Source organism: Phasianus colchicus, chromosome 2, assembly GCF_987193195.1.
Source record: "Phasianus colchicus chromosome 2, bPhaCol1.hap1.1, whole genome shotgun sequence".
Classification (NCBI taxonomy): Eukaryota; Metazoa; Chordata; class Aves; order Galliformes; family Phasianidae; genus Phasianus; species Phasianus colchicus.
The window spans coordinates 105,777,538-105,795,253 of record NC_143437.1 but is presented as its reverse complement, the minus strand read 5'-3'; the positions used below and the strand labels follow the sequence as shown (position 1 = coordinate 105,795,253).

The 17,716-nt window shown below is 45.1% G+C and overlaps 1 protein-coding gene across 3 annotated transcripts in view; it reads left to right on the top strand.

Annotated features, from left to right (window-relative positions):
- FBXO16 (F-box protein 16) overlaps nt 1–17,716 on the top strand; it is a 39,926-nt gene that overhangs the window by 17,512 nt on the left and 4,698 nt on the right. For 2 of the 3 annotated variants that reach the window (XM_031603855.2, XM_031603854.2), the window contains exons 4-7: nt 954–1,160; nt 2,451–2,615; nt 3,466–3,671; nt 10,289–10,394. In XM_031603855.2, the coding sequence (XP_031459715.2) occupies nt 954–1,160; nt 2,451–2,615; nt 3,466–3,671; nt 10,289–10,394 (684 nt within the window). Of the gene's footprint in view, nt 1–953; nt 1,161–2,450; nt 2,616–3,465; nt 3,672–5,724; nt 5,839–7,721; nt 7,969–10,288; nt 10,395–17,716 lie in introns of those variants that run through there. The other variant, XM_090136564.1, reaches the window with a different exon arrangement.

Genomic DNA, 17,716 nt, shown 5'->3' with positions numbered 1-17,716 from the left:
AGCGGTTCCCACTGGGGATTCCTGTTGGCGCTGACTAAATGGTCCAGTGCCACGTCCTCCCTGCTGGCACTCTGTGCTGCCCTCGCAGCCAGGACTGCTCCTGCAGGTTTTGAGACAGATTGCACAGATTGTGGCGATGAGGTCAGTCTCCTCCCAGGAGATTCCTGCTGACAGGGCCCTTTCCATCCCCTGCTGTCAACACAGGCTAAACACCAGGTACGGCTGCCGTTGCTCCCACCCTGTTTACACAGCTCTGCTCCACTCTGCTCGGAGCAGTGCTGTTGTTGCTGTTGTATCAAGCGATACGTGTTTGTGTGGTTAAGTGCTCATTTCTTCCCACAGTGAGGTCCAACTGCTTTCCTCCTCCTCTTTAGATATCTGTCATAAGCACGGAAACGCCATGAAAAATCTGTTACTGCGCTGCCAGGTCTGTGTCACGTTTTCCTTGGGAGATGTGGGCAACTGGTGTAGTTTCTCTTTGCTCTGCTTCTTTGCAAGGCAGTGGGGATTTCTCTCTTGTGCAGACTGTGGGAATAAATACTTCACAAATTGTGAGGCACTCAAATACTGCAGTTTTGGGGGCCATATATGAGTCAGGATAGGTGAGGAAGCAGCAGTCAACTTAGGACCCAATCCTGCAAACACACACCTGAGTCTCCTTTTCATGACTGAAGCCGAGTTTCCAAACTGATCCTAGGTGTTGAGAATCTTGTGAGGATGACTGTGTCCTGGACAAGGTCATCCTGGATCCTTTGAGGATTATAAATCATACATTATGTGGCTTCAGAGTTTCTTTTAATGTATCCTCTCCATTTGTTCCCGGTTCCTACATGCTTTGTTATTGAGTGAGTCACCAAAAGCTGCTGTTTGGGCACTTTCCCTTGCCTTACATGTATGACTTATTTTAACAAGCCGAATCTCCAGTTTCTCACAACCTGGAACTCTTTTTTCAGTTTATCAAGTGGACAGATGGTCAGAGACAGAAGATCTTGGTGGATCAGTTGGAGCTCTGCTCCCTGTCCCTGCAGAAATTCTGTGCCAAGCAGCTTCAGGATCGAATTCCCATCGAAGCTCTAGATTTTACCATGAAGCTTCCTAGAGTGCTGTCCTTATACATCTTCTCCTTCCTGGACCCACGGAGCCTCTGTCGATGTGCACAGGTAAAAAAAAAACACATGCTAAGATTCAGAAAGTCAGATCAAGGAAGGTAAAAAAGGAAACAGCACTAGGTTACAATAAAGTTGTAGGAATGCAAGAATGCCTTGTGACCTGGCTTCCTGGTGCTATATGCTCAGCAACACTTGTATGAGATAGAACACAGCACTTCCCCAGATCCTAAATTAAATCAAATTGGCCAATGTTTATGAAAGCGAAGACTAATTTTGGGAGCTCTGCTCTAAGCCATTTAACATGTGGCACTTTACAAGGCTGATTGTTCTCAAGAAGGAGGCCTGGCGCTTTCTGAAAACCATATTCTTTAAAGTACCTTGCACAATGTGCAGAATCATTAATTGTTTTAATAAGTGTCAGCCCATGGTAGTTGTAAAGAAGTGCATACATTGCTTTAAGAAAAATAGTAAAAACCAGATCCATTAAAATACTTGAAGGTGAAGTGCTGAATGTGCAGAAGCAAAGAAGTTATTGATGTGCTTTTGAGCACACTGTCTAAGGATTTGGTCTGCTAATATGTTTTCATGGCTTGAAGTGATTCCCAAGCTAGTTCTGAATGAATAAGCTCAAATATGGGTGACATGATTACTGCACTAACAAACATAGTACTCCATATATTAATACTAATACATCAAAATCTCAGCTTGTTTAAAGCTTTCTCTAGCATTTCTCTCCAACAATTCATTTTTTATGTAGATGAATCACAGGTATTCATGCACAGACAGGGAGAAAATAGATTAGGATATGAGAAAGGAAGGTCCTTACAGTGCTACTTCTGTCATATCATTGAATATTTGCTGTTATAAGCACAATTGTGCAAATAGATGATGCTTGCCCTTAGGCTAGAAGAAGTATTGCATGCAAGGTGACTGTGCAATGGACTATAAAAGCAGAACATGAGTAGGGAGAAAACAGAATGTGTCTATCAGACCTGGGGGGGAGGTTATTTCTCTGTTTTTGTCAGCAAAATGCAATAAAGGGTTTGTTTCCACTCCTATGCACTTACTGGGTAGAAATGCAGGAAGTTGCCCTAAGTAGGTTGAAGTCTTTCCATTTGGCTAGTGATTTTTAGAGCATTTCACCCTGCACTGGAGATCAGCCAACAAACAATGAGCAGATCATGAGGAAATTGGGCTTTACATGGACTGTAAACAGCACTGAAGTACAGTGTCAGTTTAAGGAGCTGCATCCAGGGGAGATAAATCTCCAGCTGTAATCTGAGATGTCTGAAACCCCAAGATGTTGATCTACTCTTATATGTGGTTACTGGTCACCCACAGGTGAGCTGGCACTGGAAAAACCTGTCTGAACTGGATCAGCTCTGGATGAAGAAATGCTTGCGTTTTGGTTGGTACATCAACTTCATTCCAACCCCCTTTGAGCAAGGAATCTGGAAGAGACATTACATTGAAATGGTGAAAGAGCTGCATGTTACAAGACCAAAGGTATATGCTTACCTCCTCTGGAGGTGTTCCACACCAGTTATAATACTCTGGGCTAACAGAGTTACTAACTTTTAAACTTACTACCTTCCCCCACTAGTAAGAAGGAACACATGTAATTTAAAATTAGAATCTAAACTCATGTGTTACCATGTGGTCTGCTTTCTCTCATCCATCCCTGGTAAGAATGAGGGGGAATGAAAATCTCAGAGGTTAGGAAGGAAGCAGTCACCAAGGTTTCCCTCTCCTCCTGTCCTCTCTTCAGATTGTTCTGGAGTTAGCCTCTAAATTTCTCTCTCCAGCACTCCAGGCTTTCCCCCTCTCTCCTCCAGGTTACGGGGAATGTGATAGCCTACCTCAATCTGATAAGCAGGAGTGGGGAGCCCAGCATTTCTCCTGCTGAAGTTTCAGAGTCAGTCTAGCTGGTGGAAAGCTAAAAAAACCCCACACGTTCTGCCTGTTATAGGCTCGCTGTTGTCTCATCCTGTCTTCTTCAAAGGTGGCAGGGCCATTTTGGCAAAGTGGAACATTACTCAGTGGCAACTGTTTTCTCTTGAGATTTGTTGATCCAGACCCCTTGTTTGTGGGACTGTGAAGGCAGGAACCTTCTGGCTTCAATTCAAAACTCTGACCTCCAGCAAAACTCCCTCATAAGCTGTCTCTGAGGTCAGTGGAAGAAGCCAATGCAACTCACCCATCTAAATGCAGTGGGCATTGGGACGTGCACTGCTGGGGTGCCTATTTCTGTCCAGTGAATTAATACCTAGTTCTTACAGAGCTGAGGTTAGGTAAAATGAATCAAATTTTCACTAAAGGATAAAATTAATTTTCTTCTTTTAATGTCTCTCATTAGACTGCTTCGAAGGATGAGTCCGTAGTTACTGAAGTACAAAAGGTGAGAAGCAACACTCCAGAAGCAAAACCTTCTGCACCAGAAAAGAAGACTAGAAAGAAGAAAAAAGAAATTCCACCATGGCGTTCACCAGACAAGTGCCCTAAAGACACCATGCGATTCAACTGCCTCAACAACTACGATCCCATTGAACAGGCTAGGCAGGCGTAAGAGGCTTTGTCACTGCCCTTTGCTTTTTCTCTGCTAATTGAGTATGTCTGTGTCCTTTGCAAGTTCCCTCTGCCTGTGCTTCATGCTGCCTGGAAGCCTTGTAGCTCTCCAGCCTGGCTGCAAACCCAAGCTAGCACACTGTTCTGCCCTTTTGCCTTTTCTCATATTGATCTTGATCCTCTTCTGGTTGCAGCTTCACTGCTTTGCATCCTTTCAGCACTGTGCATTGGTAGATCTTGCTAGTGTCTGCCTGTAAAATAAGCTGTAGCTCCTGGGGAAGCTACACAGTTGTAAGGGGAAGAAATAGATCAAGAATTTGTTCAATAATTTTTTAATAGGCTTGTAGTTTTCTAAGCTACAAAGTTGAGAGGAATATGCAATTTATGCACAAAAGAAGAATGAATGAATGATGATACACAATTCTATCAGTTCAAGGATCTTCTGGCTGAAAAGAGATTTAGATGTTCAAATGAGTGTGCAGGTAGTAGAGTATGTATGTGTATATGTTCCGTATGATATGTGAGTAGGATTTGTATCTACACTACCTGGGATGGAGTGCTTAGATCCATCAGTTTGTAGGCTCCCAGAATTACCTGGTCAACAGCTGACAAAAGAAAGCATTTCTGCAACCCAGAGTAAAGTCTTGCACATTGACTTCTTTCCTTTGACATATCTGGCATAAGGTATTTTCAGAATCTCAGGTTTGTGGTCAGATTTCAGCAAGCACTGGCAGGAACAATAGCAAGGAGGCTGCGGTAGTTGTGTGAAGGAATTTGTCCATTTCTCATTTAAGGCTCTGCCACCTCTCCTTTTTTTCAAGGAGGTGCTCTCAGCAGTTACCTTCATTCAGCTGATGTGCAGTAACTTGTGAAACTGTGGTAACATTATCATTAGTCTGAGCCTGGTGCAGACGTAGTGGATTAACTTGACCATTGCCTCCTTCGTATGTGAGTCCCTGTGAAAAGGACTGCACATTCTCACCCAACCAAAAATGCACAGAGGAGGATATTCCTCTTCCCTGTGCCAGCAAAAACCTTGGGAACCATCTAATCCACAATGAATGTAACCAGGCTGTACATTAAGTAAATAACTGATATTGCTGAGGTGAGCACTGTGCACAGGAACAATCAAGCCACAAATTACCCCAGCCTAGTGATTATTTGGCTAAGCAGAAGTGCACTTGCACAGGTTCTTTCTCAATGTGATTAACTTTGCTGGACCCACCGTTCCTCTGGGGTGTTCCACAAAGTTCCCAGTGTGTGAGCAAAAGCCTTTTATGAATCATTTTTTAATCCGCGTCCCCTAGTTCTGGGATACTGCACTACTTCAAAGAGCATTCCAGCTTTCACCTCACCCTCTTTCTGTGGTGTGTTTCCAAACTCTAGCATTTTAGGTAGAGTTCTCTGATGCTTTTAACAAAATATTTTGACAAAATGCCTCTTGTTGAAATAGTTGTTCCAATATTATTTGTCAGTTGTGAAGCGTTCCTAAATAGCCTGTTCCAAAGACTTATGTGAGGTTTAGGGTTCCCATGTGCTGGTCATGAATCAGTGTCAAAAATAGGACAGTCCCTGTTCAAAGAGTTTGGAAGTTGCTTGTTCCAGCACTGAGCTGTAGATGCAGCTGACAACCAGATGCAAATGATTCTGAGTTGCTAATCATACAGTAAGCACACTGACTGTTTTCTTCTCCTAAGTAAGATTTGAGCCTCTATCCATTTGTGCAATGGAGGATATTTTAATGCCTAGTGATCTAGCAAATCTGGCTTTTATCCGTAATTACAGAGGATTATAGAAAGGAGAAAAATGAATTCTAAGAGATTTACTTGTTTATCAAGGATCTCCCTTTAATATCACTTAAGCTGAAAGTAATTGCTAGTGTGTAGTCTTGCCTGTAATGACTCTTATTTAGCAATACAGGTGTGTTGTTTCAGGTGCTGACCCAGCTACCCGCTCATGTAATGCTGTTTCTGCAGACAGTGTCCCCTCTGCAGCCCCTTTCCAGAAATCCTCCCACTAAGGTTCTGTATTGTATCCTCCATCCTTTCAGCTGCATGGGGACCTGGTCTTCTGCACCTCACCTTCTCCTTGTCTGCAGCAGGACTGGTGGGATACCCCATTCCAGGCTTGTGTTTTCCTCCCATGGCAGCAGCAGTGACAGCAAGTAAGCAGTTTGGTCAGAGATCCAAGTGGCCACAAAATGGTAAAGTGCTCAGTGCCCTTCTGTAATGCCAAGCTTTGTTTTGTTCTGCTGATGAAGGCTGCACTCAGTGAGTATGTAGTCGCCTGAGCAAGGAAAGGTAATGTGAGTGCTGTGCAAGCTGATCCATCATACTGCAGCCTACAGGCTCAGGCAGACCCTGCCTGACCAGTGTACAGGGTTGTAAAGTAGAACAGAGAAATGAGATAAAGATCTCTGACCCCCTAGGCTGTGTTAGGTATAGTTATTTTTCAGATTAGATGAATGCTTGGAGCTCAAGGGCGTAACATCCACTCTTTGTGTAGACTATATGTCAGAAGTAATGAAATCTATGTAAAATGAGATTCCTAAAACAATAGGAGTGATTTCCTAAAATATAGGGTTCTGCAGTGGTAGTCTGGGAGAGGTAATGAGTTTTGCTGCAGTCTGAATGCATATAGGGAGGAGCAAATATTTTCTTGGGGCAGGTTATAAGCATGGGTGAAAAGGTGCAGCAGAACTAGCAGAAACACAGCAGACAGCCAAAGTGATGGCTGAGAAAAAATAAACCATTCTTTCCATCTGTCTGTGTTGAGAAAAGCAGAACTTGTAGAAAATTCTTTGTGAACAAACAAGATTACATCAAAGGAATACCTGACGCCATCATCAAAGAGGTGTGTGAGACTAGTCACTGGCTACTTCTTTGAATCAAAGTCAATCTGCCTAATGCTGGGTTAAATCTTGCAGAATTTAAGAGGTAACAAAAAAACTAAGGATTTTCCTAGCTCCTGGAACCGACTAAAAATCTTCTCTATGCTCGCTTTCCGGTCCAAAAAGAGGAGAGAACTCTCCTGGGCATTGTAACAGGTGTCAACTCTGAAGCCAAAATAGTGTCATTTAAATAGTGGAGTCATCCTCTGTTTCTTTGTTGGTCTTTGCCAACAAGAGAAAGAGAGCTACAAACTCTCTTCCTCTGTTTTAGCTCCATGCTGCTGTCTACTCATAGCAGAGAATTCCTTGCTTAGCCAAAAACTGAACATGGAAGTGCAACAAGCAGCAGAGCCAATTCTTTCTTATGTAGGAGAGTGGAGTCAAACGGAGTCATAAAATCATAGAATCACAGGATAGTTTGGGTTGGAAGGGACCTTTAAGATCATGAAGTTCCAAGCCCCTGCTGTAGGCAGGGACACCTCCCTGTAGCCCAGGTTGCTCACAGCCCCATCCAGCCTGGCCTTCAATGCATCCATGGAGGGGCATCCACAGCCTCACTTGGCAACATGTTCCAGTGTCTCACCACCCTCACAGTAAAGAATTTCTTCCCAATATTAGTCTAAATCGTCTTTCTTAGACTAAGAGCCCTAAGAGATGTAAAACAAAACATGTACGTTGACCTATGAGACCATAATTTGGTGCTGGAACAGCTGCCCAGAGAGGCTGTGGATGCCCCGTCCATCCCTGGAGGTGTTCAAAGCCAGGTTGGATGGGGCCCTGGGCAGCCTGGGCTGGTATTAAATGGGGAGGTTGATGGCCCTGCGTGTGACAGGGGGGTTGGAGATTCATAATCCTTGAGGTCCCTTCTAACCCTGGCCATTCTGTGAAATTCTGTGAAATAATTGGGTATTTACTTTTGAGTAAGAAAATAAATACATTTCTGTAGAACAATTTGGTGGGTATTTTGCATGGTCAGTGCTGGTGCTTCATGTCAGTGGAAAGAGGAATTATAACACTGGGCCACTGCCAGATAGTGCTTGAAAGATGTTAGAATGAGGTTAATTTGCAATCTGGATGATAATTGAGTCTTGACAGGTTTGTTTTGTTTCGTTTTTGTCTTTTTTTCTGATGCTTTGATTTTTTTGCTGCTTGCTCAGGAAAGCATCAGAAATGACACCCAAGAACCTCAACGACAAATATCCCTGCAGAATTAGAGGAGCTGGGACAGCAATCCTGGAGTATGATCAGTACACATTTCTTGGTTCAGATGGGGAAGTGTGGGAAAAGCTCAGTCTCTGAGCAGTGAAATCAACAGCAGCGATGAGCAGATGCGTGGTCGAGGGAGTGGCAAGGAGATAGAAGAGAGATACAGACAGGGGTAGAGTTACAAATTGCCTGGAGGCCTTATCAAAATCACTTGCTAGAGTTATAGTGGTGGCTTTCAATGCTGCTGCATGTCTGTGAGCAATATATCACAAGGGTGATTTCTGTTTGGTCTGTTTTGTTTTCTGCCTGAATTGTCTAGATAATTTTTTAATTGCATGCAAACAGAGACCAGCGAGGATGGATTTGTCTCTTTGGGAATAAGAAGCAATACCACAAAGGTGAAATGAAGCATTTTTATCTAAAGCCTGGGACCACACTAGCAAATTTTCCCTGGGATTCTGAGCAGGAGGGGCGTTCCTTTCCGGCTGTGCACATCCAGTTCTGCTGGAAGGCATCTGGTGATGGTGCTGCTCAGTGCCAATAAATCAAAAGATCTGCCTCCCATTTTATCATGACTAATGAATCCTGATTCTAGCTGAGCGCTGGACCCCCGCCAAGATTGTGTGCTTGTGCCTCGAGAAAGAGCCCTGCTACTTCTCATGACAACAACTCAGCCAAAATGAAACCTCCTTCCCCCAGCCAGCCCTGCCTTCTAGCGCTAATTCAGTTAGATAATTTATGGACATGGGCAGGCTCTAAAAACAGTTGCATATTGTGCTGAAGTGTTTACCCAATGAGAAAATAATTACTTTCAGTAATTGTTCTGTCAGCAGCCTAGGCCTACTTTCTGACAAAACAGGGCTGGGTTGTGTGAGAAGGGCATGATGTTTCGCTCGTCCTCTGCATCCCAACGCCCGTGTCTTGCTTTTCATGTTTCATGAATAGCCAGCCCCATACTCCCTGCCTGTTAGGCTTGTGGGAATTTAAAACACTCTTTGGGAGAGAAAAGCAGGGTGAGAAGCACTGAGTTCAGCACTGGAGCAAGAGCTGCCTTGCCCTACTCAGCTGTGATGCCATCTTCCTTTGCAGTGTCTTCCTTTCCATCCCCACCACTCGTTATCCTGACTGTGGGGTGAGATCACACCCTGCTACAGGGGGATGCTCTGACACCAGGAGCATGGACTTTAGAATACAGCAATAGATTTTAAAATCTTAATTTGAGACTATAAACCAAGGGATATATTTGACAGGATATTGGTATTTTCTCCTTGTGTAAGTGGATCAGTGTGTTTGTTTTCTGAGTAGATGGGCTTATTCCAATGCTGCCACTGGACTATAAGGAATGGAGTCAGAGCCACTCTATACTCTTAGAACACTCCTAGCTGTAACAATGATTGGAGAGCCTTCTGTACACTGATTCTTTTTGGCAGAAGACTGCCGCCTTCTAAAGATGACCACATCATTCCCTGTAGTGTTTTGGCTTGAATTGTCTCTCTCAGATGTTAGTGTTTACAAAGAGATTGCAATTTTCCTCAATTTGCTATTTGAAATAATTTGTCTGATTTGTCTTGATGGTTTTTGATCTGCAGCTGGTCTGGGACTAGCGAATAACAGACTGCTTCTGGCTGCTTGTGAGGATGTGCACGTTATGCAGTGTGGCTCTGCTTCTTTGTTGGATGAGTGTTGCTTTCAAGGTTGGTTTCACCCAGTGAATTCATGATTTCATGTTCACTATTTGCTTTTTAGCATGCTTTCCAGGAGCCCAGACATGCTGGTGGTGGAGCTGGGAGGTGAATCCACACAGCACACAGAGTAGCTGCTTTAAATGTACTACATCTGTAAACTTAGCTGTGATTTGCAGAATGTGAATGTGGAAGGGGAATGAATACTTTGAGACCAAATGTGTTTGTGAACCTGTCCAAATCCCTAAAAAAACCTTCTTATAGTACTAATTTTAATCCTGATACTGAAGTAATATGACAACTGGCCATATTCACTTAATTTTCACCTCTGGAATATGCCTGTTCTGTTTGCTATCATATTAACTTTAATTATAGTTGTAAATAAAATCATTTACATTCATAAGAAAGTCTACTTGGCTATAGTAAAGATGAATAACTTGTTCAAAGGGAAGTCCTCTAACCCTGTTTATGTTGCAAGTTACATGGACTAAACTAAAAATTCAAACATTATTTAGCTAAATTTCCCTTTCTGTGAATTCCCTTACCCTGGTGTAGCACCAGTTATGTGTTTACCCAGTGATGTGTTCATACATCTGTAAGTGTCAAGGCAAGGACATGCATTTGAATGCTATGAAGTTATCATAATTTAAAAAATAGCAAGCTCCTCTGAGCCACAGAACTGATTGTGCACTCTTGGTCTGCCCCAGGTACAAGATAAAATGTATGAGCTCAAACCACGCCTTTTCGGGTGGCTTATCATAAGGAATTTTCTTCTTCTCCACCCCAGGGAACCAACTCCATAGCACTTGTTAATACTATTCTGTTCTACTCTGCAGGAGAAAGAAAGGAGGAGGGGAGACTCCGGACCTTAGCCGGCAGGCAGCTGAGAAAAAAAAGAAAGCAGGTTGTGGATCTAAGAAACTCCAGAAATCAACATCACTGGTGAGTATCACTGGTTTGTAATTATATTAGTCTGTTGTCAGTTACACCCAGGAATATTTTAGCTGAGAGCATTTACTTAACTTAGGCAACAGTGAAACTTTGCTCCTGACTACAAGCAGGCTGCCAGGCACATGTGCTGCCTATCTGGCTAGTAGTAATAAGGCCATAAGGAGGACACAAATCATGCCACATCTGCCTGCTCCAGGCAGGGGCAGTTTCTAGTTGCAGCCCAGACATAGCCCATCTGCCTGCAGTGAGAAAAAGGGACAGCAACTGTCTGTGTGTAGACAGTGATCCTGTTATCTGCTCCTTCCTCACTTTGCGTACTGCATGGCATTCTGACAGCCAGTTTCCACTGGATCAGTTCTCTCATGACATTTGCATCATTCCCGAAGCCACTCTTCCATTCCCACAACTTTTGATTATTGCAGTTTGAAGTTCTTTTATTACTTTGTTCATTGCACTGAGTCTGGGCAAGCAGCCCTAAGGTCTTAATACTGAGGATTCGTTGTGCTTATCACTGGTAAAATAGGGCATCCTCACATGAAAGGAGTCTTGGGAAGTCAGGCTTCCAGAAAGCATCATGGGTTTAGCTTTTGTAGATAGGGCAGCAAATAACTGCCAGAAGAAAGATGTGCTTGCAAGCGTATCAGGGCTTTTTGCAAACCTGGAAGCATGTTTCCCAAGCAATGAAAGCCAGGGAACAGCATGTGAGTTGAGCCAAAGAAGGTTTACATAAAAAAGAGGCATTGTCTCCGGAGATTGAGAGGCTTTCTCCTGACCCATATACAGCTTCTTTGAAAGGAAATAGATTCAGTCAGTGTTAAAGAACAGAAATATTATTTAAGTTATTCAACGTGTGTCTTAAACTTTCCATTCTCCAAAGGCTTCCTCTGTAGCCTTTAGATCAGAGAGACCTTAGAGTTTCATTCCTCCATGGCTTCTCATTTCAGATTTAAAGCTGTTTTATTGTCAGTACAGAGGTGAAAGAATTTTAGTTCAGGGTAGAAAGAGGTGGCTGATATTTTTTTCCCTAGGATTTAGAGCTTGTTCAAAGTTATTTAACCTGCAGCCCACAACTAGAAGGTGCAAACACCTAGTCAGAGTCCCAAACCCTCTTTCACAAATTCGGCATCAGTTTTTGCTATAAATTGCAGCAGTACAAGGTCAAGTTTATGCCTGTGTCACTTTCTGTTGGCTGTTCATAGGATCATAGAATCATGGAATCACCAAGGTTGGAAAAGACCCACAGGATCACCCAGTCCAACCATCCACTGATCACCAATAGTTCTCACTAAACCATGTCCCTCAACACAACATCCAAACATTCCTTGAACACCTCCAGGGTCGGTGACTCCATCACCTCCCTGGGCAGCCCATTCCAGTGCCTGACCACTCTTTCAGAGAAGTAGTATTTCCTAAAGTCCGGCCTAAATCTCCCCTGGAGCAGCTTGAAGCCATTCCCTCTAGATCTATCACTAGTTACACAAGAGAAAAGGACGACCACCAGCTCACTACAACCTCCCTTCAGGTAGTTATAGAGAGCAATAAGGTCTCCCCTGAGCCTCCTCTTATCCAGACTGAACAATCCCAGCTCCTTCAGCCGCTCCTCATAAAGCCTGTGCTCCAGACCCCTCACCAGCTTTGTCGCCCTTCTTTGAACCCACTCCAGGGCCTCAATGTCTTTCTTGCAGTGAGGGGCCCAAAACTGGACACAGTACTCAAGGTGCGGCCTCACCAGAGCTGAGTACAATCACTTCCTGTTCCTGCTGGCAACACAGTTTCTGATGCAAGCCAGGATGCCATTTGCCTCCTTGGCCACCTGGGCACACCGCTGGCTCACATTCAGCAGAGCATCAATCAATCAATGAGGTGGAAGGACAGCCTCCAAGCTTTTCTAAGAGAGGCGGTTGGCTCCACACTTGAAGATTGCCTCCTCCAGTAAAGAAAGGAGGGCGACTGCCTTCTAAAAGGAACTGAGGGCCCGATATGTCAGCCTGACCCCACCCAGAGGGAAGTATGCTGTCTTCCTAGGGCATGGGTCAGGGATATCTCTAGAAAGCTTCCTGGTCTTATTCGCCCATCTGACTACTATCCCTTATTGGTAGTTCAGGTTGGCAGTGATGATGCTGCTGAGAGAAGCCTGAGGGCTATCAAAAATGACTTCAAGGGACTGAGGGGGGTACTTAATGGAGCAGGTGTGCAAGTGGTTTTCTCTTCTATCCCTTCAGTGGAGGGGAAGGACACTGAGAGGATCAAAAAAACCCTGCTCGTAAATAAATGGCTTAGAGGTTGCTGTAGGCACAAGAATTTATTTATTTTTTTTTGACCATGGGGCAATTTACTCAGCACCTGGCATGATGGCTGCAGATGGAACTCACCTGTCTGTAAGGGATAAAAGGATCTTAGCCCAGGAACTGGTGAGACTCATTGAAAGGTGTTTAAACTAGGTAAGAAGGGGACAAAATGAGGGCCACTGGGGTTGAGTGGGTAGTTTGAGGCTCAAAACAGAGCTTGATGGGTGATGAGGGTGGAGTTCGAAGGGATGGAGAGGGGCAGGGGGATGCTGCTTCCCTAAAGTGTCTGCACACTAATGCATGCAGTATGGGAAATAAACAGGAAGAGTTGGAGATCTGCATGCGGTCGCACGGCCATGATGTCATTGCGATCATGGAGATGTCATGGGACAGCTTGCATGACTGGAATGCTGTCATGGAGGGCTATGTGCTTTTTAGGAAAGATTGGCTGGTGAGGCAGGGTGGTGGAGTTGCTCTTTATGTGAGAGAGCAGCTAGAATGTATTCAACTCCACCTGGGGGAGAGCGGTGTAGCAGTGGAGAGTTTGTGGGTGAGAATCGAGGGGTGGGCTGGTATGGGTGGCACTGTTGTGGGGGTGTACTACAGGCCCTCTGATCAGGAGGAGGAGGTTGATGAGGCCTTCCATAAGCAACTCACAATCCCAGGTGCTGGTGCTTATGGGGGACTTCAATTATCCAGATATCTGCTGGATAAGCAACATGGCCAGGCATGCGCGGTCCAGACAGTGCCTGCAGTGTGTTGAAGACAACTTTCTGATGCAGGTGATGGAGGAACTGATGAGGGGAGGGGTGTTGCTGGACCTTATTCTCACTAATAAGGAAGGGCTTGTCGAGAAAGTAATGGTTGGGCACAGCTTGGGTTGTAGTGGCCACAAGATGGTGGAGTTCAAAATCTTGAGTGGAAGAAGCAAAGCAAAAAGTAGGATTGCTACCCTGGACTTTAGGAGAGCTGACTTAGATCTCTTCCAGGATCTACTTGGAGCCATTCCGTGGGCTAGGGTGCTAGAAGGTAAGGGGGCCTGTGAGAGCTGGTTGCATTTAAACAGCTCTTCTTCCAAGCCCAGGATCGGTGCGTCCCTGTGAGCAAGAAATCAGGAAAGGGTGGCAGGAGACCTGTGTGGATGAGCAAGGAGCTCATACACAAGCTCAAAGGGAAGAAGAAGGTCCATGAAATGTGGAAAAAGGGTCTGACCACTTGGGAACAATATAGAAATGTTGTCAGGGCCTGCAGGGATGTGATGAGGAAGGCTAAAGCCTGACTGGAATTGAATCTGGCAAAGGTGATAAAGGATAATAAAAAAAGACTTTTTTAAAGTATGTTAACAGTAAAAGGAAGACTAGGGAGAATGTGGCTCCCCTACTAAGTGAGGGGGGTGTTCTGGTAATGGGGGATGCTGAGAAGGTAGAGATACTGAATGCCTTCTTTGCTTCTATCTTCAGTGAAAAAGCTCTCCCTCAGGAATCCCAGACCCTGGAGGTTAGTGAGAGGGTCTGGGGAATAGAAAATTTCCCTTTAGTCAGGGAAGAGGCGGTCCGAGAGCACCTAGGCAACACCAACGTTCATAAATCCATGACCCGATGGGATGCATCCAGGGGTACTGAGGGAGCTGGCAGAGGTGATTGCTGAACCGCTCTCTGTCATCTTTGAGAGGAGAATGCAGGAGGTGCCTGAAGACTGGAGGATAGCCAATGTCCCTCCAGTCTTCAAAAAGGGCAAGAAGGAAGATCCAGGTAATTACAGGCCAGTCAGCCTCACCTCTGTCCCTGAAAAGGTGATGGAGCAGCTTGTGCTGGATGCCATCTCCAGACAACTGAAGAAAAGGAGGTTATCAGGAATAGTCAGCATGGGTTCACCAGGGGGAGGTCATGCTTGACCAATCTGGTAGCCTTCTATGATGTTGTCACTGGATGGATGGGGGGAGAGCAGTGGATGTGGTCTACCTTGATTTTAGCAAGGCATTTGATACTGTTTCCCATGACATCCTTATAACAAAGCTGAGGCAGTGTGGGATAGATGTGTGGACCGTGAGGTGGGTTGAGAACTGGCTGACTGGCAGAGCACAGAGGGTTGTCATTGGCGGTGCGGAGTCTGGTTGGAGACCTGTAACCAGCGGTGTTCCCCAGGGGTCGGTGCTGGGTCCGGTCCTGTTCAACATCTTCATCAATGACCTTGATGAGGGGATAGTGGCCACCTGCAGCAAGTTTGCTGATGATACGAAGTTGGGAGGATTGGCTGACACACCCGAAGGCTGTGCTACCATTCAGTGAGACCTGGACAGGCTGGAGAGCTGGGCAGTAAGAAACCAGATGAGGTTTAACAAAAGCAGGTGTAGAGTCTTGCATCTGGGGAGGAATAATCACATGCACCAGTACAGGTTGGGGAATGATCTGCTGGAGAGGAGCTCTGCAGAGAGGGACCTGGGTGTCCTGGTGGACGACAGGTTGGCCATGAGCCAGCAGTGTGCCCTTGTGGCCAAGAGGGCCAACGGCATTCTGGGGTGCATTAAAAAGAGCGTGGCCAGCAGGTTGAGGGAGGTGATCTTCCCCTTCTACTCTGCCTCATTTGGAATACTGTGTCCAGTTCTGGGCTCCCCAATACAGGGATCTCTTGGGAAGAGTCCAGCGCAGGGCCACAAAAGCGTGAAGGGCTTGGAGCATCTCCCCTATGAAGAAAGGCTAAGTGAACTGGGTCTGTTTAGCCTTGAGAAAAGAAGACTGAGAGGGGACCTGATGCAGGTCTATAAATATCTAAGGTGTGGGGAGCAGAGTGGCGAGGCCAGACTCTTTTCCACAGTGTGTGGAGACAGGACAAAGGGAAACAGCCAGAAACTGCAGCATAGGAAGTTCTGCACAAATGTGCACAAGAACTTCTTTACAGTGAGGGTGACGGAGCACTGGAACAGGCTGCCCAGGGAGGTGGTGGAGTCTCCTTCTCTGGAGATATTCAAGACCCGCCTGGACATCTACTTGTGCAACCTGGTGTAGGGAACCTGCTTTGGCAGGGGGGTTGGACTCTATGATCTCTGGAGGTCCCTTCCAACCCCTATGATTCTGTGATTAATACCCCAGGTCCATTTCCTCTACACAGCCTTCCAGCCACTCCACCCCAAGCCTGTAGCGTTGCCTGGGGTTGTTGTGGCCAAATTACAGGACCCGGCATTTGGCCTTTTTGAACCTCTTCCCATTGGCTTCAGCCCAGCTCTCCAGCCTGTCCAGATCCCTCTGTAGGGCCTCGCTACCCCCAGGCAGATCAGCACTTGCAACAAACTTGGTGTCATTCACAAACTTATTGAGAGTGCACTCAATGCCCTCATCCAGGTCATCAATAAAGATACTGAAGAGGACAGGCCCCAGCACCGACCCCTGGGGAACACCACTCGTGACCTGTTGCCAGCCAGATTTAGCTCCATTCACTTCCACGCTTTGGGCCCTTCCAGCCAGTTCCTTACCCAAGAGTGCACCTGTCCAAGCCACGGGCTGCCAGCTTCTGCAGGAGAATGCTGTGGGAGACAGTGTCAAAGGCTTTGCTGAAGTCTAAGCAGACTACATCAACAGCCTTTCCCTTGTCAACCAGATGGGTCACTAGGTCATAGAAGATCAGGTTGGTCAAGCAGGACCTGCCCTTCGTGAACCTATGCTGGCTAGGCCTGATCCCCCAGTAGCTTTAGAGACATTATTCTTCCCATAGTAAATAGTCACCAGAAAGCGTTTAGCTGACATTAAATAGGGGTCTGCCATTCTCTGCCCACAAAAAGTTCTGGGAAGATTCTTAAAGCCACTGCATGCTGTCAAGGCCTGCCAGATCCACCATCCTCTCTCAGTGCCTCATAGGCAGGTAGGACAGCCTAACCCAGGGGTAAGCATCCTATAGCTCTAGTGGTCACAGCTCTGTGACATTAGCCCAGAACAGATCTTCATGTGTTCATGTTATGCAGTCTTGGTAGCACTATCGTCTTTTTGTGTTAAAATCTGGGGCAGTCCATGCTGTGTCCCTCTTTCCTAGACCTTTACATTGAAAATTGACTTGTATTTCTCTCGAGCAAATTTCAGCAGAAGAGCTGTGTTTCTCATCCTCTTTTGGTATTGCAGTGTATAATCCTGCTGTTTCACTGACCATTAATGAGCTAGATGACAACAAAAGTTAGGTTACAAAAGGCTAATGCATAGAATAAAGAATATATAGCTCACTAGGAATCATCCAGAATTAATTTCCATTTATTATTAGGGAAATCTTGTTGAAATTAAGACCTGTGAAAAGACTCTTACTTAATCAATTCCAAATAAAGAAGCTTAATATTCAAACCTTTTAGTAAATCCTTGGAAGAAGAACAGAATATGATGAAAGAATAAGTGCCTCAAGCATGCAAACATCAAGTCAAATTAAAGTGAAGCTCTTAAATAGATCAATGATTCAAGTGTAGAAAGCAGATGAGAATAAAGTATATTACAGCCAACAATGAAGATGTGAAAAGGGCCATTATACAGAGCTCTGAGCTCAGGAGGCTGAACAGCAACACACCAAAACAGAAGGAACATGTAATTAAAGTGATGACCTGAATCCGACGGCTCCAGTTTTGCATGGGGTGAATCAGGTCTCCTCCTCGTAAACTTGTGGTGTTTTGGAGTTTATTAGTAATCATGGAAGTAGTAGCATAGAATGTGACCAGGCTTACACTTAATTTACAATAAATTAAAGTGAATTATCTAAATTACTTTAAATAATGTGTTACAATAAATTAAGTTAATTAGGTCTCCGAACTAAGGGCTGCTTTCCTTCTTATGAGTATGCGTGCAACCACTGTATCTCTACAGTGGGATGGGAATGCCTGCTCTATCTTTATGAAGGGAAATGCCTTACACTAAAGACAAGTAGAGTTTCATTGTTAATCATCTCTTTCAGCACTTTGCTGGATCAAGGCTTTGTGGCTTGTCTTCACCACCTTGAGCAGCTACTGCCCCACTATTGTACAAAGCAAAGTGAAGAAAGCTCAGTGACTCAGCTGAG